We start from the raw sequence: 22,623 nt of genomic DNA, 5'->3' as shown, positions 1-22,623 counted from the left end.
GGAACTGCCCGCTGATGGTCATTATTAGCCTACCAAACGGACTCAGCACTCTATTGGAACTGCCCGCTGATGGTCATTATTAGCCTACCAAACGGACTCAGCACTCTATTGGAACTGCCTGCTGATGGTCATTATTAGCCTACCAAACGGACTCAGCACTCTATTGGAACTGCCCGCTGATGGTCATTATTAGCCTACCAAACGGACTCAGCACTCTATTGGAACTGCCCGCTGATGGTCATTATTAGCCTACCAAACGGACTCAGCACTCTATTGGAACTGCCCGCTGATGGTCATTATTAGCCTACCAAACGGACTCAGCACTCTATTGGAACTGCCCGCTGATGGTCATTATTAGCCTACCAAACGGACTCAGCACTCTATTGGAACTGCCCGCTGATGGTCATTATTAGCCTGCCAAACGGACTCAGCACTCTATTGTCCTTCTATTCTCTCTGACATCAATGCAAATGCAGAGACACAGGAGAGGTTCTTTGGTTTATAGTAAATCTATGTGGTCTTTGATGATGAGATACTACAGAACAACAAGAGGTTGATGCTGGATAGTAAACAATGCCCCAAAATCCTTTGTGCAAAACACTTACAGAAGTCATCAGTAAAAGTATTCACACCCCTTGACATTTTCCACATTTTGTTGTTACAAGGTGGGATTAAAATGGATTTAATTGTAAATTTTTTGTCAATGATCTACACAAAATACTTTAAAGTAACTGGCTTCCAGTTGAGGCTCGCATCTACTACAAGACCATGGTGCTTGCCTACGGAGCTGTGAGGGGAACGGCACCTCCTTACCTTCAGGCTCTGATCAGACCCTACACCCAAACGAGGGCACTACGTTCATCCACCTCTGGCCTGCTGGCTCCCCTACCTCTGCGGAAGCATAGTTCCCGCTCAGCCCAGTCAAAACTGTTCGCTGCTCTGGCACCCCAATGGTGGAACAAGCTCCCTCACGACGCCAGGACAGCGGAGTCACTGACCACCTTCCGGAGACATTTGAAACCCCACCTCTTTAAGGAATACCTGGGATAGGATGAAGTAATCCTTCTACCCCCCCCCCCCCCCCCCAAAATAAAAAATAATAATGTTTTATTGTAAAGTGGTTAACCCACTGGCTATAGGGTGAATGCACCAATTTGTAAGTCGCTCTGGATAAGAGCGTCTGCTAAATGACGTAAATGTATATCATCCTGACTAACCTACCCTCTAAATACACCTCCGCTGTCTTCAACCAGGATCTCATCGATCACTGCCTTATTGCCTGCATCCGTAATTGGTCCGCGGTCAAACGACCACCCCTCAACACTGTCAAATGCTCCATAAAACATTTTAGCGAGCAGGCCTTTCTAATTGACCTGGCCCAGGTATCCTGGATGGATATAGATCTCATTCCGTCAGTAGAGGATGCCTGGTTGTTCTTTAAAAGTGCTTTCCTCTCAATCTTAAATAAGCATGCCCCATTCAAAAAATTCAGAACTAAGAACAGATATAGCCCCTGGTTCACCCCAGACTTGACTGCCCATAACCAGCACAAAAACATCCTGTGCCGTACTGCATTAGCATCGAACAGCCCCCGCGATATGCAACCTTTCAGGGAAGTTAGGAACCAATATACACAATCAGTTAGGAAAGCAAAGGCTAGCTTTTTCAAACAGGAATTTGCATCCTGTAGCACTAACTCCAAAAAGTTTTGGGACACTGTAAAGTCCATGGAGAATAAGAGCACCTTCTCCCAGCTGCCCACTGCACTGAGGCTAGGAAACACTATCACCACCGATAAATGTACAATAATCGAGAATTTCAAGAAGCATTTTGCTACGGCTGGCAATGCTTTCCACCTGGCTACCCCGGCCACCAGCTCTGCACCCTCCGCTGCAACTTGCCTTCCTTCACACAAATTCAGACAGCTGATGTTCTGAAAGAGCTGCAAAATCTGGACCCCTACAAATCATCTGGGCTAGACAATCTGGACCCTTTCTTTCTAAAATTAGCCGCCGAAATTGTAGCAACCCCTATTACTAGCCTGTTCAACCTCTCTTTCGTATCATCTGAGATCCCCAGAGATTGGAAAGCTGCCGCGGTCATCCCCCTCTTCAAAGGGGGTGACACTCTAGATCCAAACTGTTACAGACCTATATCCATCCTGCCCTGCCTTTCGAAAGTATTTGAAAGCCAAGTTAACAAACAGATCACCGACCATTTCGAATCCCACCGTACCTTCTCCGCTATGCAATCCGGTTTCCGAGCTGGTCATGGGTGCACCTCAGCCACGCTCAAGGTCCTAAACGATATTATAACCGCGATCGATAATAGACAGTACTGTGCAGCCGTCTTCATCGACCTGGCCAAGGCTTTTGACTCTGTCAACCACCGCATTCTTATTGGCAGACTAAATAGCCATGGTTTCTCAAATGACTGCCTCGCCTGGTTCACCAACTACTTCTCAGATAGAGTTCAATGTGTCAAATCGGAGGCCCTGTTGTCTGGACCTATGGCAGTCTCTATGGGTGTGCCACAGGGCTCAATTCTCGGGCCGACTCTATTCTCTGTGTATATCAATGATGTCGCTCTTGCTGCTGGTGACTCTCAGATCCACCTCTACGCAGACGACACCATTTTGTATACATCTGGCCCTTCATTGGACACTGTGTTAACAAACCTCCAAACGAGCTTCAATGCCATACAACACTCCTTCCGTAGCCTCCAACTGCTCTTAAACACTAGTAAAACTAAATGCATGCTCTTCAATCGAACGCTGCTGGCACCCGCCCACCCGACTAGAATCACTACTCTCGACGGGTCTGACCTAGAGTATGTGGACAACTACAAATACCTAGGTCTGTAATTTTCATCATCGGTACACGTCAACTATGACAGACAAAATGAGAAAAAAAAATCCAGAAAATCACATTGTAGGATTTTTTATGAATTTATTTGCAAATTATGGTGGAAAATAAGTATTTGGTCAATAACAAAAGTTTCTCAATACTTTGTTATACAGTGAGGGAAGAAAGTATTTGATCCCCTGCTGATTTTGTACGTTTGCCCACTGACAAAGACATGATCAGTCTATAATTTTAATGGTAGGTTTATTTGAACAGCGAGAGACAGAATAACATCAAAAAAATCCAGAAAAACGCATGTCAAAAATGTTATAAATTGATTTGCATTTTAATGAGGGAAATAAGTATTTGACCCCTCTGCGAAACATGACTTAGTACTTGGTGGCAAAACCCTTGTTGGCAATCACAGAGGTCAGACGTTTCTTGTAGTTGGCCACCAGGTTTACACACATCTCAGGAGGGATTTTGTCCCACTCCTCTTTGCAGATCTTCTCCAAGTCATTAATGTTTCGAGGCTGACATTTGGCAACTCAAACCTTCAGCTCCCTCCACAGATTTTCTATGGGATTAAGGTCTGGAGACTGGCTAGGCCACTCCAGGACCTTAATGTGCTTCTTCTTGAGCCACTCCTTTGTTGCCTTGGCCGTGTGTTTGGGGTCATTGTCATGCTGGAATACCCATCCACGACCCATTTTCAATGCCCTGGCTGAGGGAAGGAGGTTCTCACCCAAGATTTGACGGTACATGGCCCCGTCCATCGTCCCTTTGATGCGGTGAAGTTGTCCTGTCCCCTTAGCAGAAAAAAACCCCCAAAGCATAATGTTTCCACCTCCATGTTTGACGGTGGGGATGGTGTTCTTGGGGTCATAGGCAGCATTCCTCCTCCTCCAAACACGGCGAGTTGAGTTGATGCCAAAGAGCTCGATTTTGGTCTCATCTGACCACAACACTTTCACCCAGTTCTCCTCTGAATCATTCAGATGTTCATTGGCAAACTTCAGATGGGCCTGTATATTTGCTTTCTTGAGCAGGGGGACCTTGCGTGCGCTGCAGGATTTCAGTCCTTCACGGCGTAGTGTGTTACCAATTGTTTTCTTGGTGACTATGGTCCCAGCTGCCTTGAGATCATTGACAAGATCCTCCCGTGTAGTTCTGGGCTGATTCCTCACCGTTCTCATGATCATTGCAACTCCACGAGGTGAGATCTTGCATGGAGCCCCAGGCCGAGACAGATTGACAGTTCTTTTGTGTTTCTTCCATTTGCGAATAATCACACCAACTGTTGTCACCTTCTCACCAAGCTGCTTGGCGATGGTCTTGTAGCCCATTCCAGCCTTGTGTAGGTCTACAATCTTGTCCCTGACATCGTTGGAGAGCTCTTTGGCCTTGGCCATGGTGGAGAGTTTGGAATCTGATTGATTGATTGCTTCTGTGGACAGGTGTCTTTTATACAGATAACAAGCTGAGATTAGGAGCACTCCCTTTAAGAGTGTGCTCCTAATCTCAGCTCGTTACTTGTATAAAAGACACCTGGGAGCCAGAAATCTTTCTGATTGAGAGGGGGTCAAATACTTATTTCCCTCATTAAAATGCAAATCAAGTTATAACATTTTTGACATGCGTTTTTCTGGATTTTTTTGTTGTTATTCTGTCTCTCACTGTTCAAATAAACATACCATTAAAATTATAGACTGATCATTTATTTGTCAGTGGGCAAACGTACAAAATCAGCAGGGGATCAAATACTTTTTTCCCTCACTGTATACCCTTTGTTGGCAATGACACAGGTCAAACATTTTCTGTAAGTCTTCACAAGGTTTTCACACACTGTTGCTGGTATTTTGGCCCATTCCTCCAAGCAGATCTCCTCTAGAGCAGTGATGTTTTGGGGCTGTTGCTGGGCAACACGGACTTTCAACTCCCTCCAAAGATTTTCTATGGGGTTGAGATCTGGAGACTGGCTAGGCCACTCCAGGACCTTGAAATGCTTCTTACGAAGCCACTCCTTCGTTGCCCGGGCGGTGTGTTTGGGATCATTGTCATGCTGATAGACCCAGCCACGTTTCATCTTCAATGCCCTTGCTGATGGAAGGAGGTTTTCACTCAAAATCTCACGATACATGGCCCCATTCTTTCCTTTACACGGATCAGTCGTCCTGGTCCCTTTGCAGAAAAACAGCCCAAAAGCATGATGTTTCCACCCCCATGCTTCACAGTAGGTATGGTGTTCTTTGGATGCAACTCAGCATTCTTTGTTCTCCAAACACGACGAGTTGAGTTTTTACCAAAAAGTTCTATTTTGGTTTCATCTGACCATATGACATTCTCCCAATCCTCTTCTGGATCATCCAAATGCACTCTAGCAAACTTCAGACGGGCCTGGACATGTACTGGCTTAAGCAGGGGGACACGTCTGGCACTGCAGGATTTGAGTCCCTGGCGGCGTAGTGTGTTACTGATGGTAGGCTTTGTTACTTTGGTGTCAGCTCTCTGCAGGTCATTCACTAGGTCCCCCTGTGTGGTTCTGGGATTTTCGCTCACCATTCTTGTGATCATTTTGACCCCACAGGGTGAGATCTTGCGTGGAGCCCCAGATCGAGGGAGATTATCAGTGGTCTTGTATGTCTTCCATTTCCTAATAATTGCTCCCACAGTTGATTTCTTCAAACCAAGCTGCTTACCTATTGCAGATTCAGTCTTCCCAGCCTGGTGCAAGTCTACAATTTTGTTTCTGGTGTCCTTTGACAGCTCTTTGGTCTTGGCCATAGTGGAGTTTGGAGTGTGACTGTTTGAGGTTGTGGACAGGTGTCTTTTATACTGATAACAAGTTCAAACAGGTGCCATTAATAAAGGTAACGAGTGGAGGACAGAGGAGCCTCTTAAAGAAGAAGTTACAGGTCTGTGAGAGCCAGAAATCTTGCTTGTTTGTAGGTGACCAAATACTTCTTTTCCACCATAATTTACAAATAAATTCATAAAAAATCCTACAATGTGATTTTCTGGATTTGTTTTCCTCAATTTGTCTGTCATAATTGACATGTACCTATGATGAAAATCATCTTTTTAAGTGGGAGAACTTGCACAGTTGGTGGCTGACTAAATACTTTTTTCCCCCACTGTATCATTCCAGTGTTAATACTAAATTGTAATTATTTTGCACTATGGCCTATTTATTGCCTTACCTCCATAACTTGCTACATTTGCACCCACTGTATATATATTTTCTGTTGTATTTTTGACTTTATGTTTTGTTTACCCCATATGTAACTCTGTTTTTTTTTATCGCACTGCTTTGCTTTATCTTGGCCAGGTCGCAGTTGTAAATGGGAACTTGTTCTCAACTGGCTTACCTGGTTAAATAAAGGTTAAATAAAAATAAAAGTGACTCGCTCAATACGGAAGTGGTCAGATGACGTGGATGCTAAGCTACAAGATTTTTTTGCTAGCACAGACTGGAATATGTTCCAGGATTCTTCCGATGGCATTGAGGAGTACACCACATCAGTCACCGGCTTCATCAATAAGTGCATCGATGACGTCGTCCCCACAGTGACCGTACGTACATACCCCAACTAGAAGCCATGGATTACAGGCAACATCCGCACTGAGCTAAAGGGTAGAGCTGCCGCTTTCAAGGAGCGGGACACTAACCCGGACGCTTATAAGAAATCCCGCAATGCCCTCAGACGAACCATCAAACAATCAAAGCGTCAATACAGGACTAAGATTGAATCCTACTATACAGGCTCTAATGCTCGCTGGAGGTGGCAGGGCTTGCAAACTATTACGGACTACAAAGGGAAGCACAGCAGCGAGCTGCCCAGTGACACGAGCCTACCAGACAAGCTAACTGACTTCTAGGCGCGCTTCGAGGCAAGCAACACTGAAGCATGCATGAGACCACCAGCTGTTCCGGACCACTGTGTGATCACGCTCTCCATAGCCGATGTGAATAAGACCTTTAAACAGGTCAACATTCACAAGGCCGCAGGGCCTGACGGATTACCAGGACGTGTACTCAGAGCATGCGCTGACCAACTGGCAAGTGTCTTCACTGACATTTTCAACCTCTCCCTGACCGAGTCTGTAATACCAACATGTTTCAAGCAGACCACTATATTCCCTGTGCCCAAGAACGCCAAGGTAACCTGCCTAAATTACTACCAACCCGTAGCATTCACATCTGTAGCCATGAAGTGCTTTGAAAGGCTGGTCATGGCTTACATAAACACCATCATCACAGAAACCCTAGACCCACTCCAATACTTATACCACTCCACACTCGCCTTTCCCTCATGGATAAAAGGAACACCTACGTGAGAATGCTGTTCATTGACTACAGCTCAGCGTGGGACAATCATTTGTTTTTCAAAAGGACAATGACCCAACACACCTCCAGGCTGTGGAAGGGCTATTTGACCAAGAAGGAGAGTGATGGAGTGCTGCATCAGATGACCTGGCCTCCACAATCCCCCGACCTCAACCCAATTGAGATGGTTTGGGATGAGTTGGACCGCAGAGTGAAGGAAAAGCAGCCAACAAGTGCTCAGCATATGTGGGAACTCCTTCAAGACTGTTGGAAAAGCATTCCAGGTGAAGCTGGTTGAGAGAATGCCAAGAGTGTGCAAAGCTGTCATCAAGGCAAAGGGTGGCTACTTTGAAGAATCTCAAATATAACATATATTTTGATTTGTCCAACACTTTTGTTGGTTACTACATGATTCCATATGTGTTATTTCATAGTTTTGATTTCGTCACTATTTTACAGTGTAGAAAATACTTAAAATAAAGAAAAACCCTTGAATGAGTAGGTGTGTCCAAACTTTTGACTGTTACTGTATAAATATGTTTTAGGGGCCGTTCTATAAAAAAAATTATAATCCACACATATTATTAGGCTATATGTAAAGACCAGATTAAATTGATAATAATTTTATGGGTGAGAATATTATCAAGTGGTTGTCAAATAGTGAATGAGAGACTGATGAAGTGTGTACAGCCGAGAGAGCTCCATACCTTTTTCAAATCATCATTAGTCGTGTTATGTAGCCTTAAACTGTTTTAGAAATCAAAACATATAACCCAATGTTTATAGAACAACTAAAGTTGCATAAATAACTCAAAATTAAGCATATAGGAGGACCTGTTTCTTTGTTAACTGCTTAACACAGAATAGCCGCATGTGCGCACTCCCTCGGAAATCGGTTGGGGAAAAATATCCTTTCTATTTTTTTTTAGCTATGTTCAATTTTATTGTTCATACTATACAAAAATATAAAATAATGCCATGGAATTCTAAGCAAATCTTGCCTGCTAAATGAACTAGTGTAGCCCACAGCGATATGGCATAGCCAGATCAGGACCTAACATAAGGACAACTCAGAGGATGCTATTCTGTTCTTCTGAAATAGACGACATTTTCTTCATATCATCTTTCATTAGACCTGTTTATAATAAATAATGGATTTATTGTGAATGTGCAGGCTACATTACATGGATTTATTAGGGTTAGGGTTAGGGTTGATGGTGTAGGCTACATTACATGGATTTATTAGGGTTAGGGTTGATTGTGTAGGCTACATTACATGGATTTATTAGGGTTAGGGTTGATGGTGTAGGCTACATTACATGGATTTATTAGGGTTAGGGTTGATTGTGTAGGCTACATTACATGGATTTATTAGGGTTAGGGTTGATGGTGTAGGCTACATTACATGGATTTATTAGGGTTAGGGTTAGGGTTGATGGTGTAGGCTACATTACATGGATTTATTAGGGTTAGGGTTGATGGTGTAGGCTACATTACATGGATTTATTAGGGTTAGGGTTAGGGTTGATGGTGTAGGCTACATTACATGGATTTATTAGGGTTAGGGTTAGGGTTGATGGTGTAGGCTACATTACATGGATTTATTAGGGTTAGGGTTGATGGTGTAGGCTACATTACATGGATTTATTAGGGTTAGAGTTAAGGTTAGGGTTCCAAAGGTCTGTATCAGTGGTCTGTAGGCTGTGTGGATGTTTCAGTGGTCTGTAGGCTGTGTGGATGAATCAGTGGTCTGTAGGCTGTGTGGATGAATCAGTGGTCTGTAGGCTGTGTGGATGAATCAGTGGTCTGTAGGCTGTGTGGATGTTTCAGTGGTCTGTAGGCTGTGTGGATGAATCAGTGGTCTGTAGGCTGTGTGGATGAATCAGTGGTCTGTAGGCTGTGTGGATGTTTCAGTGGTCTGTAGGCTGTGTGGATGTTTCAGTGGTCTGTAGGCTGTGTGGATGTTTCAGTGGTCTGTAGGCTGTGTGGATGTTTCAGTGGTCTGTAGGCTGTGTGGATGTTTCAGTGGTCTGTAGGCTGTGTGGATGTTTCAGTGGTCTGTAGGCTGTGTGGATGAATCAGTGGTCTGTAGGCTGTGTGGATGTTTCAGTGGTCTGTAGGCTGTGTGGATGAATCAGTGGTCTGTAGGCTGTGTGGATGTTTCAGTGGTCTGTAGGCTGTGTGGATGAATCAGTGGTCTGTAGGCTGTGTGGATGTTTCAGTGGTCTGTAGGCTGTGTGGATGAATCAGTGGTCTGTAGGCTTGTATGTGTGGGAGCCGGAGATGCTAAATGTGTTTATGTTCATCAACGGTCAATTACGGTGAGACTGGCAGTTATTTGCTTGACAATCACCAGCTGACAAAATGTCATGACTGCCACAACCCTAATCTGGACTGTCTTGTACAAACAGTCAAAAATAGATCAATATTGAAATGTTTCCCTGTTGTTGGTGGCTAGGCTATCACTTGTTGCTAAATAGAACTGTCTGTAATCTCTCTCCTCCCCCTCTATAGCCCTCGTTCCTTAACCTCTAACCTGGTTTCAGTAGAATGTTGTGCTGATGGCTCAGTCTGATGTGGTAATGCAGTGCTGATGCTTCAGTCTGATGTGGTAATAAGGTGCTGATGCTTCAGTCTGATGTGGTAATAAGGTGCTGATGCTTCAGTCTGATGTGGTAATAAGGTGCTGATGCTTCAGTCTGATGTGGTAATAAGGTGCTGATGGCTCAGTCTGATGTGGTAATGGAGTGCTGATGGCTCAGTCTGATGTGGTAATGCAGTGCTGATGCTTCAGTCTGATGTGGTAATAAGGTGCTGATGCTTCAGTCTGATGTGGTAATAAGGTGCTGATGCCTCAGTCTGATGTGGTAATAAGGTGCTGATGGCTCAGTCTGATGTGGTAATGGAGTGCTGATGGCTCAGTCTGATGTGGTAATAAGGTGCTGATGGCTCAGTCTGATGTGGTAATAAGGTGCTGATGGCTCAGTCTGATGTGGTAATAAGGTGCTGATGCTTCAGTCTGATGTGGTAATAAGGTGCTGATGCCTCAGTCTGATGTGGTAATAAGGTGCTGATGGCTCAGTCTGATGTGGTAATGGAGTGCTGATGGCTCAGTCTGATGTGGTAATGGAGTGCTGATGGCTCAGTCTGATGTGGTAATAAGGTGCTGATGCCTCAGTCTGATGTGGTAATGGAGTGCTGATGGCTCAGTCTGATGTGGTAATAAGGTGCTGATGGCTCAGTCTGATGTGGTAATAAGGTGCTGATGGCTCAGTCTGATGTGGTAATAAGGTGCTGATGGCTCAGTCTGATGTGGTAATGGAGTGCTGATGCTTCAGTCTGATGTGGTAATAAGGTGCTGATGCTTCAGTCTGATGTGGTAATAAGGTGCTGATGCCTCAGTCTGATGTGGTAATGCAGTGCTGATGGCTCAGTCTGATGTGGTAATAAGGTGCTGATGCTTCAGTCTGATGTGGTAATGCAGTGCTGATGGCTCAGTCTGATGTGGTAATAAGGTGCTGATGGCTCAGTCTGATGTGGTAATAAGGTGCTGATGGCTCAGTCTGATGTGGTAATGGAGTGCTGATGCTTCAGTCTGATGTGGTAATAAGGTGCTGATGCTTCAGTCTGATGTGGTAATAAGGTGCTGATGCCTCAGTCTGATGTGGTAATGCAGTGCTGATGGCTCAGTCTGATGTGGTAATAAGGTGCTGATGGCTCAGTCTGATGTGGTAATAAGGTGCTGATGGCTCAGTCTGATGTGGTAATAAGGTGCTGATGCCTCAGTCTGATGTGGTAATGGAGTGCTGATGGCTCAGTCTGATGTGGTAATGGAGTGCTGATGGCTCAGTCTGATGTGGTAATAAGGTGCTGATGGCTCAGTCTGATGTGGTAATAAGGTGCTGATGCCTCAGTCTGATGTGGTAATGGAGTGCTGATGGCTCAGTCTGATGTGGTAATGGAGTGCTGATGGCTCAGTCTGATGTGGTAATGCAGTGCTGATGGCTCAGTCTGATGTGGTAATGCAGTGCTGATGGCTCAGTCTGATGTGGTAATAAGGTGCTGATGCCTCAGTCTGATGTGGTAATAAGGTGCTGATGGCTCAGTCTGATGTGGTAATAAGGTGCTGATGGCTCAGTCTGATGTGGTAATGCAGTGCTGATGGCTCAGTCCCAGTCTGATGTGGTAATAAGGTGCTGATGGCTCAGTCTGATGTGGTAATAAGGTGCTGATGGCTCAGTCTGATGTGGTAATAAGGTGCTGATGGCTCAGTCTGATGTGGTAATGGAGTGCTGATGCTTCAGTCTGATGTGGTAATGGAGTGCTGATGGCTCAGTCTGATGTGGTAATAAGGTGCTGATGGCTCAGTCTGATGTGGTAATGAAGTGTTGATGGCTCAGTCTGATGTGGTAATGCAGTGCTGATGGCTCAGTCCCAGTCTGATGTGGTAATAAGGTGCTGATGCTTCAGTCTGATGTGGTAATGCAGTGCTGATGGCTCAGTCTGATGTGGTAATGGAGTGCTGATGGCTCAGTCTGATGTGGTAATAAGGTGCTGATGGCTCAGTCTGATGTGGTAATGGAGTGCTGATGGCTCAGTCTGATGTGGTAATGCAGTGCTGATGGCTCAGTCTGATGTGGTAATAAGGTGCTGATGCCTCAGTCTGATGTGGTAATAAGGTGCTGATGGCTCAGTCTGATGTGGTAATGGAGTGCTGATGGCTCAGTCTGATGTGGTAATAAGGTGCTGATGGCTCAGTCTGATGTGGTAATAAGGTGCTGATGGCTCAGTCTGATGTGGTAATGGAGTGCTGATGGCTCAGTCTGATGTGGTAATAAGGTGCTGATGGCTCAGTCTGATGTGGTAATGCAGTGCTGATGGCTCAGTCTGATGTGGTAATGCAGTGCTGATGGCTCAGTCTGATGTGGTAATAAGGTGCTGATGGCTCAGTCTGATGTGGTAATAAGGTGCTGATGGCTCAGTCTGATGTGGTAATAAGGTGCTGATGGCTCAGTCTGATGTGGTAATAAGGTGCTGATGCCTCAGTCTGATGTGGTAATAAGGTGCTGATGGCTCAGTCTGATGTGGTAATGGAGTGCTGATGCTTCAGTCTGATGTGGTAATGGAGTGCTGATGGCTCAGTCTGATGTGGTAATAAGGTGCTGATGGCTCAGTCTGATGTGGTAATGAAGTGTTGATGGCTCAGTCTGATGTGGTAATGCAGTGCTGATGGCTCAGTCCCAGTCTGATGTGGTAATAAGGTGCTGATGCTTCAGTCTGATGTGGTAATGCAGTGCTGATGGCTCAGTCTGATGTGGTAATGGAGTGCTGATGGCTCAGTCTGATGTGGTAATAAGGTGCTGATGGCTCAGTCTGATGTGGTAATGGAGTGCTGATGGCTCAGTCTGATGTGGTAATGCAGTGCTGATGGCTCAGTCCCAGTCTGATGTGGTAATAAGGTGCTGATGCTTCAGTCTGATGTGGTAATGCAGTGCTGATGGCTCAGTCTGATGTGGTAATGGAGTGCTGATGGCTCAGTCTGATGTGGTAATAAGGTGCTGATGGCTCAGTCTGATGTGGTAATAAGGTGCTGATGCTTCAGTCTGATGTGGTAATGCAGTGCTGATGGCTCAGTCTGATGTGGTAATGCAGTGCTGATGGCTCAGTCTGATGTGGTAATGGAGTGCTGATGGCTCAGTCTGATGTGGTAATAAGGTGCTGATGGCTCAGTCTGATGTGGTAATAAGGTGCTGGTGGCTCAGTCTGATGTGGTAATAAGGTGCTGATGCCTCAGTCTGATGTGGTAATAAGGTGCTGATGGCTCAGTCTGATGTGGTAATAAGGTGCTGATGGCTCAGTCTGATGTGGTAATAAGGTGCTGATGGCTCAGTCTGATGTGGTAATAAGGTGCTGATGGCTCAGTCTGATGTGGTAATAAGGTGCTGATGGCTCAGTCTGATGTGGTAATGGAGTGCTGATGGCTCAGTCTGATGTGGTAATGGAGTGCTGATGCTTCAGTCTGATGTGGTAATAAGGTGCTGATGGCTCAGTCTGATGTGGTAATAAGGTGCTGATGGCTCAGTCTGATGTGGTAATAAGGTGCTGATGGCTCAGTCTGATGTGGTAATAAGGTGCTGGTGGCTCAGTCTGATGTGGTAATAAGGTGCTGATGCCTCAGTCTGATGTGGTAATAAGGTGCTGATGGCTCAGTCTGATGTGGTAATAAGGTGCTGATGGCTCAGTCTGATGTGGTAATGGAGTGCTGATGGCTCAGTCTGATGTGGTAATAAGGTGCTGATGCCTCAGTCTGATGTGGTAATAAGGTGCTGATGCTTCAGTCTGATGTGGTAATGCAGTGCTGATGGCTCAGTCTGATGTGGTAATAAGGTGCTGATGGCTCAGTCTGATGTGGTAATGGAGTGCTGATGGCTCAGTCTGATGTGGTAATGCAGTGCTGATGGCTCAGTCTGATGTGGTAATAAGGTGCTGATGGCTCAGTCTGATGTGGTAATAAGGTGCTGATGGCTCAGTCTGATGTGGTAATGGAGTGCTGATGCCTCAGTCTGATGTGGTAATAAGGTGCTGATGGCTCAGTCTGATGTGGTAATAAGGTGCTGATGGCTCAGTCTGATGTGGTAATAAGGTGCTGATGGCTCAGTCTGATGTGGTAATGGAGTGCTGATGGCTCAGTCTGATGTGGTAATAAGGTGCTGATGGCTCAGTCTGATGTGGTAATAAGGTGCTGATGCTTCAGTCTGATGTGGTAATGGAGTGCTGATGGCTCAGTCTGATGTGGTAATGGAGTGCTGATGGCTCAGTCTGATGTGGTAATAAGGTGCTGATGCCTCAGTCTGATGTGGTAATGCAGTGCTGATGGCTCAGTCTGATGTGGTAATAAGGTGCTGATGGCTCAGTCTGATGTGGTAATAAGGTGCTGATGGCTCAGTCTGATGTGGTAATAAGGTGCTGATGCTTCAGTCTGATGTGGTAATGGAGTGCTGATGGCTCAGTCTGATGTGGTAATAAGGTGCTGATGGCTCAGTCTGATGTGGTAATAAGGTGCTGATGCTTCAGTCTGATGTGGTAATAAGGTGCTGATGCTTCAGTCTGATGTGGTAATGGAGTGCTGATGGCTCAGTCTGATGTGGTAATGGAGTGCTGATGGCTCAGTCTGATGTGGTAATGGAGTGCTGATGGCTCAGTCTGATGTGGTAATAAGGTGCTGATGCCTCAGTCTGATGTGGTAATGCAGTGCTGATGGCTCAGTCTGATGTGGTAATAAGGTGCTGATGGCTCAGTCTGATGTGGTAATAAGGTGCTGATGGCTCAGTCTGATGTGGTAATAAGGTGCTGATGCTTCAGTCTGATGTGGTAATGGAGTGCTGATGGCTCAGTCTGATGTGGTAATAAGGTGCTGATGGCTCAGTCTGATGTGGTAATAAGGTGCTGATGCTTCAGTCTGATGTGGTAATGGAGTGCTGATGGCTCAGTCTGATGTGGTAATGGAGTGCTGATGGCTCAGTCTGATGTGGTAATAAGGTGCTGATGCCTCAGTCTGATGTGGTAATAAGGTGCTGATGGCTCAGTCTGATGTGGTAATAAGGTGCTGATGGCTCAGTCTGATGTGGTAATGGAGTGCTGATGCCTCAGTCTGATGTGGTAATAAGGTGCTGATGCCTCAGTCTGATGTGGTAATGCAGTGCTGATGGCTCAGTCTGATGTGGTAATAAGGTGCTGATGGCTCAGTCTGATGTGGTAATAAGGTGCTGATGGCTCAGTCTGATGTGGTAATAAGGTGCTGATGCTTCAGTCTGATGTGGTAATAAGGTGCTGATGGCTCAGTCTGATGTGGTAATAAGGTGCTGATGGCTCAGTCTGATGTGGTAATAAGGTGCTGATGGCTCAGTCTGATGTGGTAATGGAGTGCTGATGGCTCAGTCTGATGTGGTAATAAGGTGCTGATGGCTCAGTCTGATGTGGTAATAAGGTGCTGATGGCTCAGTCTGATGTGGTAATAAGCTGCTGATGCTTCAGTCTGATGTGGTAATGGAGTGCTGATGGCTCAGTCTGATGTGGTAATGCAGTGCTGATGGCTCAGTCTGATGTGGTAATGCAGTGCTGATGCCTCAGTCTGATGTGGTAATGGAGTGCTGATGGCTCAGTCTGATGTGGTAATAAGGTGCTGATGCCTCAGTCTGATGTGGTAATGGAGTGCTGATGGCTCAGTCTGATGTGGTAATGGAGTGCTGATGGCTCAGTCTGATGTGGTAATAAGGTGCTGATGCCTCAGTCTGATGTGGTAATAAGGTGCTGATGGCTCAGTCTGATGTGGTAATGGAGTGCTGATGGCTCAGTCTGATGTGGTAATGGAGTGCTGATGGCTCAGTCTGATGTGGTAATAAGGTGCTGATGGCTCAGTCTGATGTGGTAATGCAGTGCTGATGGCTCAGTCTGATGTGGTAATGCAGTGCTGATGGCTCAGTCTGATGTGGTAATGCAGTGCTGATGGCTCAGTCTGATATGGTAATGCAGTGCTGATGGCTCAGTCTGATATGGTAATGCAGTGCTGATGGCTCAGTCTGATATGGTAATGCAGTGCTGATGCCTCAGTCTGATGTGGTAATGCAGTGCTGATGGCTCAGTCTGATGTGGTAATGCAGTGCTGATGGCTCAGTCTGATATGGTAATGCAGTGCTGATGGCTCAGTCTGATATGGTAATGCAGTGCTGATGGCTCAGTCTGATATGGTAATGCAGTGCTGATGCCTCAGTCTGATGTGGTAATGCAGTGCTGATGGCTCAGTCTGATGTGGTAATGCAGTGCTGATGGCTCAGTCTGATGTGGTAATGGAGTGCTGATGGCTCAGTCTGATGTGGTAATGCAGTGCTGATGGCTCAGTCTGATGTGGTAATGGAGTGCTGATGGCTCAGTCCCAGTCTGATGTGGTAATGGGGTGCTGATGGCTCAGTCCCAGTCTGATGTGGTAATGGGGTGCTGATGGCTCAGTCCCAGTCTGATGTGGTAATGGAGTGCTGATGGCTCAGTCTGATGTGGTAATGCAGTGCTGATGGCTCAGTCTGATGTGGTAATGCAGTGCTGATGGCTCAGTCTGATGTGGTAATGCAGTGCTGATGGCTCAGTCCCAGTCTGATGTGGTAATGGAGTGCTGATGGCTCAGTCTGATGTGGTAATGCAGTGCTGATGGCTCAGTCTGATGTGGTAATGGAGTGCTGATGGCTCAGTCTGATGTGGTAATGGAGTGCTGATGGCTCAGTCTGATGTGGTAATGCAGTGCTGATGGCTCAGTCCCAGTCTGATGTGGTAATGCAGTGCTGATGCCTCAGTCTGATGTGGTAATGCAGTGCTGATGGCTCAGTCTGATGTGGTAATGGAGTGCTGATGGCTCAGTCTGATGTGGTAATGCAGTGCTGATGGCTCAGTCTGATGTGGTAATGCAGTGCTGATGGCTCAGTCCCAGTCTGATGTGGTAATGGAGTGCTGATGGCTCAGTCTGATGTGGTAATGCAGTGCTGATGGCTCAGTCTGATGTGGTAATGGAGTGCTGATGGCTCAGTCTGATGTGGTAATGGAGTGCTGATGGCTCAGTCTGTTGTGGTAATGCAGTGCTGATGGCTCAGTCCCAGTCTGATGTGGTAATGCAGTGCTGATGCCTCAGTCTGATGTGGTAATGCAGTGCTGATGGCTCAGTCTGATGTGGTAATGGAGTGCTGATGGCTCAGTCTGATGTGGTAATGCAGTGCTGATGGCTCATTCTGATGTGGTAATGCAGTGCTGATGGCTCAGTCCCAGTCTGATGTGGTAATGCAGGGCTGATGCCTCAGTCTGATGTGGTAATGCAGTGCTGATGGCTCAGTCCCAGTCTGATGTGGTAATGCAGTGCTGATGGCTCAGTCCCAGTCTGATGTGGTAATGCAGTGCTGATGGCTCAGTCCCAGTCTGATGTGGTAATGCAGTGCTGATGCCTCAGTCTGATGTGGTAATGCAGTGCTGATGGCTCAGTCTGATGTGGTAATGGGGTGCTGATGGCTCAGTCTGATGTGGTAATGCAGTGCTGATGGCTCAGTCTGATGTGGTAATGCAGTGCTGATGGCTCAGTCTCAGTCTGATGTGGTAATGAAGTGTTGATGGCTCAGTCTGATGTGGTAATGCAGTGCTGATGGCTCAGTCCCAGTCTGATGTGGTAATGCAGTGCTGATGGCTCAGTCCCAGTCTGATGGGGTAATGCAGTGCTGATGGCTCAGTCTTAGGCTGATGTGGTAATGCCGTGCTGATGCCTCAGTCCCAGTCTGATGTGGTAATGCAGTGCTGATGCCTCAGTCCCAGTCTGATGTGGTAATGCAGTGCTGATGCCTCAGTCCCAGTCTGATGTGGTAATGCAGTGCTGATGGCTCAGTCTGATGTGGTAATGCAGTGCTGATGGCTCAGTCTGATGTGGTAATGCAGTGCTGATGGCTCAGTCTGATGTGGTAATGGAGTGCTGATGGCTCAGTCTGATGTGGTAATGGAGTGCTGATGGCTCAGTCTGTTGTGGTAATGCAGTGCTGATGGCTCAGTCCCAGTCTGATGTGGTAATGCAGTGCTGATGCCTCAGTCTGATGTGGTAATGCAGTGCTGATGGCTCAGTCTGATGTGGTAATGGAGTGCTGATGGCTCAGTCTGATGTGGTAATGCAGTGCTGATGGCTCATTCTGATGTGGTAATGCAGTGCTGATGGCTCAGTCCCAGTCTGATGTGGTAATGCAGGGCTGATGCCTCAGTCTGATGTGGTAATGCAGTGCTGATGGCTCAGTCCCAGTCTGATGTGGTAATGCAGTGCTGATGGCTCAGTCCCAGTCTGATGTGGTAATGCAGTGCTGATGGCTCAGTCCCAGTCTGATGTGGTAATGCAGTGCTGATGCCTCAGTCTGATGTGGTAATGCAGTGCTGATGGCTCAGTCTGATGTGGTAATGGGGTGCTGATGGCTCAGTCTGATGTGGTAATGCAGTGCTGATGGCTCAGTCTGATGTGGTAATGCAGTGCTGATGGCTCAGTCTCAGTCTGATGTGGTAATGAAGTGTTGATGGCTCAGTCTGATGTGGTAATGCAGTGCTGATGGCTCAGTCCCAGTCTGATGTGGTAATGCAGTGCTGATGGCTCAGTCCCAGTCTGATGGGGTAATGCAGTGCTGATGGCTCAGTCTTAGGCTGATGTGGTAATGCCGTGCTGATGCCTCAGTCCCAGTCTGATGTGGTAATGCAGTGCTGATGCCTCAGTCCCAGTCTGATGTGGTAATGCAGTGCTGATGGCTCAGTCCCAGTCTGATGTGGTAATGTAGTGCTGATGCCTCAGTCCCAGTCTGATGTGGTAATGCAGTGCTGATGGCTCAGTCCCAGTCTGATGTGGTAATGCAGTGCTGATGGCCCAGTCTGATGTGGTAATGCAGTGCTGATGGCTCAGTCCCAGTCTGATGTGGTAATGCAGTACTGATGCCTCAGTCCCAGTCTGATGTGGTAATGCAGTGCTGATGCCTCAGTCCCAGTCTGATGTGGTAATGCAGTGCTGATGGCTCAGTCCCAGTCTGATGTGGTAATGCCGTGCTGATGGCTCATTCCCAGTCTGATGTGGTAATGCAGTGCTGATGGCTCAGTCCCAGTCTGATGTGGTAATGCAGTGCTGATGGCTCAGTCCCAGTCTGATGTGGTAATGCAGTGCTGATGGCTCAGTCCCAGTCTGATGTGGTAATGCAGTGCTGATGGCTCAGTCCCAGTCTGATGTGGTAATGCAGTGCTGATGGCTCAGTCTGATGTGGTAATGCAGTGCTGATGGCTCAGTCTGATGTGGTAATGCAGTGCTGATGGCTCAGTCCCAGTCTGATGTGGTAATGCCGTGCTGATGGCTCAGTCCCAGTCTGATGTGGTAATGCCGTGCTGATGGCTCAGTCCCAGTCTGATGTGGGGTTGAGAAGGTTGTGTATTAGTCTTAACTGCTCCTCTGCTCCCCTGTAGGAAAGGTTAAGTGGTGAAGCTGCTGCTGAGGGGGAAGCCATGTCACGGGTCCCTTCCCCTCCTCCACCAGGGGACATGTCTACAGGGCCTGTGGCGGAGAGCTGGTGTTACACACAGGTAGGGTGGCCTGGCTGCCTGCCCGATGTATGTCTGCCTGCCTTCCCAATGTCTGTCTGCCTGCCTGCCCAATGTCTGTCTGCCTGCCTGCCCAATGTCTGTCTGTCTGCCTGCCTGCCCAATGTCTGCCTGCCTGCCCAATGTCTGTCTGTCTGTCTGCCTGCCCGATGTCTGTCTGCCTGCCTGCCCAATGTCTGTCTGCCTGCCTGCCCAATGTCTGTCTGTCTGCCTGCCTGCCCGATGTCTGTCTGCCTGCCTGTCCAATGTCTGTCTGCCTGCCTGCCCAATGTCTGTCTGTCTGTCTGCCTGCCCGATGTCTGTCTGCCTGCCTGCCTGCCCAATGTCTGTCTGCCTGCCTGCCCAATGTCTGTCTGTCTGTCTGCCTGCCCGATGTCTGTCTGCCTGCCTGCCCAATGTCTGTCTGCCTGCCTGCCCAATGTCTGTCTGCCTGCCTGCCCAATGTCTGTCTGTCTGCCTGCCTGCCCAATGTCTGTCTGCCTGCCTGCCTGCCAGATGTCTGTCTGCCTGCCTGCCTGCCAGATGTCTGTCTGTCTGCCTGCCTGCCCGATGTCTGCCTGCCTGCCCGATGTCTGTCTGCCTGCCCGATGTCTGTCTGCCTGCCTGCCTGCCCGATGTCTGTCTGTCTGCCTGCCTGCCCGATGTCTGTCTGCCTGCCTGCCTGCCTGCCCGCCTGCCCGATGTCTGTCTGCCTGCCTGCCTGCCTGCCCGCCTGCCCGATGTCTGTCTGACTGCCTGCCTGCCCGAGGTCTGTCTGTCTGTCTGCCTGCCTGCCCGATGTCTGTCTGTCTGCCTGCCTGCCTGCCCGATGTCTGCCTGCCTGCCTGTCCGCCCATGGCAGACATCTAGGTTAGATTAGTTCACTAGGTCTACTTATCACCATTGATTGTTTGGCTTTATATTTAATTTTGGCGTTTTTGTCTTTCTGTAATGGATGTTTTCTTTTTGCTTGTCAACAGCACAGGCTGTCTTTTAAAATGGATAGAACAGTTGTGATTGTTGCCTTTTTCTTTCAGGTAAAAGTAGTGAAGTTCTCCTACATGTGGACCATCAACAACTTCAGTTTCTGTAGAGAGGAGATGGGGGAGGTTTTAAAGAGTTCAACCTTCTCCGCTGGACCTAATGACAAGATGAAATGGTAAACTTTATTAGTCACAACATTTACTGTATTAATACTGTCATCAATTAATTATAGAGTCAATGCTTTATGTCAGGAGACTTGTTGTCTGTGTGGATAAGTATGACTACTGTGGTAATATAGTCTCAACTGGATATGGCTGTACCAGAACTAATATTCTGTTGTGTTCCTCCTCTGTTTCCTGCCCAGGTGTCTGAGAGTCAACCCAAAAGGACTGGATGATGAAAGCAAAGATTATCTGTCGTTGTATTTACTTCTTGTTAGTTGTCCAAAAAGTGAAGTCAGAGCGAAGTTCAAGTTTTCCTTATTGAACACTAAAAGAGAAGAGACTAAAGCTATGGGTTAGTAACAAACACAACTTACTTTATGGAAATCATCATTCAACAAACATACTAGTTACTTGTATTCTCCTAGTTAGAGCCTCATAGACACAAACTAAGTGTGTTTTGGATTCTGCCTCCTCCCTGCAGAAAGCCAAAGAGCCTATCGGTTTGTCCAGGGGAAGGACTGGGGCTTCAAAAAGTTTATTAGAAGAGATTTCCTGCTTGATGAAGCCAACGGGCTGTTACCTGACGACAAGCTAACCCTGTTCTGTGAGGTAAGACATGGCTGTTACCTGACGACAAGCTAACCCTGTTCTGGGAGGTAAGACATGGCTGTTACCTGACGACAAGCTAACCCTGTTCTGGGAGGTAAGACATGGCTGTTACCTGACGACAAGCTAACCCTGTTCTGTGAGGTAAGACATGGCTGTTACCTGACGACAAGCTAACCCTGTTCTGTGAGGTAAGACATGGCTGTTACCTGACGACAAGCTAACCCTGTTCTGGGAGGTAAGACATGGCTGTTACCTGACGACAAGCTAACCCTGTTCTGTGAGGTAAGACCGTCTACATGGACTCAGTATCCATGTTACCACTCACACACACACACACACACACACACACAGTATCACTGTTACCACTCACACACACACACACACACACACAGTATCACTGTTACCACTCTCACACACACAGTTTCTCATATTCCAGTTATGATGATGGGCAGAATGCTGCCAGTCCATCTGAATCAGCACACTAGAGAAGATTTAGAGAAGGGTCCCTACCTGACACCCATCTAGAGAAGGGTCCCTACCTGACACCCATCTAGAGAAGGGTCCCTACCTCACACCCATCTAGAGAAGGGTCCCTACCTGACACCCATCTAGAGAAGGGTCCCTACCTGACACCCATCTAGAGAAGGGTCCCTACCTCACACCCATCTAGAGAAGGGTCCCTACCTCACACCCATCTAGAGAAGGGTCCCTACCTCACACCCATCTAGAGAAGGGTCCCTACCTCACACCCATCTAGAGAAGGGTCCCTACCTCACACCCATCTAGAGAAGGGTCCCTACCTCACACCCATCTAGAGAAGGGTCCCTACCTCACACCCATCTAGAGAAGGGTCCCTACCTCACACCCATCTAGAGAAGGGTCCCTACCTCACACCCATCTAGAGAAGGGTCCCTACCTCACACCCATCTAGAGAAGGGTCCCTACCTCACACCCATCTAGAGAAGGGTCCCTACCTCACACCCATCTAGAGAAGGGTCCCTACCTCACACCCATCTAGAGAAGGGTCCCTACCTGACACCCATCTAGAGAAGGGTCCCTACCTCACACCCATCTAGAGAAGGGTCCCTACCTGACACCCATCTAGAGAAGGGTCCCTACCTCACACCCATCTAGAGAAGGGTCCCTACCTGACACCCATCTAGAGAAGGGTCCCTACCTCACACCCATCTAGAGAAGGGTCCCTACCTGACACCCATCTAGAGAAGGGTCCCTACCTCACACCCATCTAGAGAAGGGTCCCTACCTCACACCCATCTAGAGAAGGGTCCCTACCTGACACCCATCTAGAGAAGGGTCCCTACCTGACACCCATCTAGAGAAGGGTCCCTACCTGACACCCATCTAGAGAAGGGTCCCTACCTCACACCCATCTAGAGAAGGGTCCCTACCTGACACCCATCTAGAGAAGGGTCCCTACCTCACACCCATCTAGAGAAGGGTCCCTACCTCACACCCATCTAGAGAAGGGTCCCTACCTCACACCCATCTAGAGAAGGGTCCCTACCTCACACCCATCTAGAGAAGGGTCCCTACCTGACACCCATCTAGAGAAGGG

The 22,623-nt window shown here is 47.4% G+C and overlaps 1 protein-coding gene across 2 annotated transcripts in view; it reads left to right on the top strand.

The window, feature by feature from the left end:
- LOC311143764 (speckle-type POZ protein-like A) overlaps positions 1 to 22,623 on the top strand; it is a 73,028-nt gene that overhangs the window by 4,767 nt on the left and 45,638 nt on the right. For both annotated transcript variants that reach the window (XM_084179643.1, XM_084179642.1), the window contains exons 3-6: positions 19,177 to 19,293; positions 20,328 to 20,449; positions 20,639 to 20,790; positions 20,920 to 21,047. In XM_084179643.1, coding sequence (XP_084035769.1) covers positions 19,216 to 19,293; positions 20,328 to 20,449; positions 20,639 to 20,790; positions 20,920 to 21,047 — 480 coding nt within the window. In that variant the 5' untranslated portion in view covers positions 19,177 to 19,215. The remainder of the gene's footprint in view (positions 1 to 19,176; positions 19,294 to 20,327; positions 20,450 to 20,638; positions 20,791 to 20,919; positions 21,048 to 22,623) is intronic.

The sequence above is a fragment of the Coregonus lavaretus genome (assembly GCF_964263955.1).
Source record: "Coregonus lavaretus genome assembly, chromosome: 16".
NCBI classification, from domain to species: Eukaryota; Metazoa; Chordata; class Actinopteri; order Salmoniformes; family Salmonidae; genus Coregonus; species Coregonus lavaretus.
Note: the sequence above shows the minus strand (reverse complement) of the source record. Positions and strands in the feature narration are given on the sequence as shown.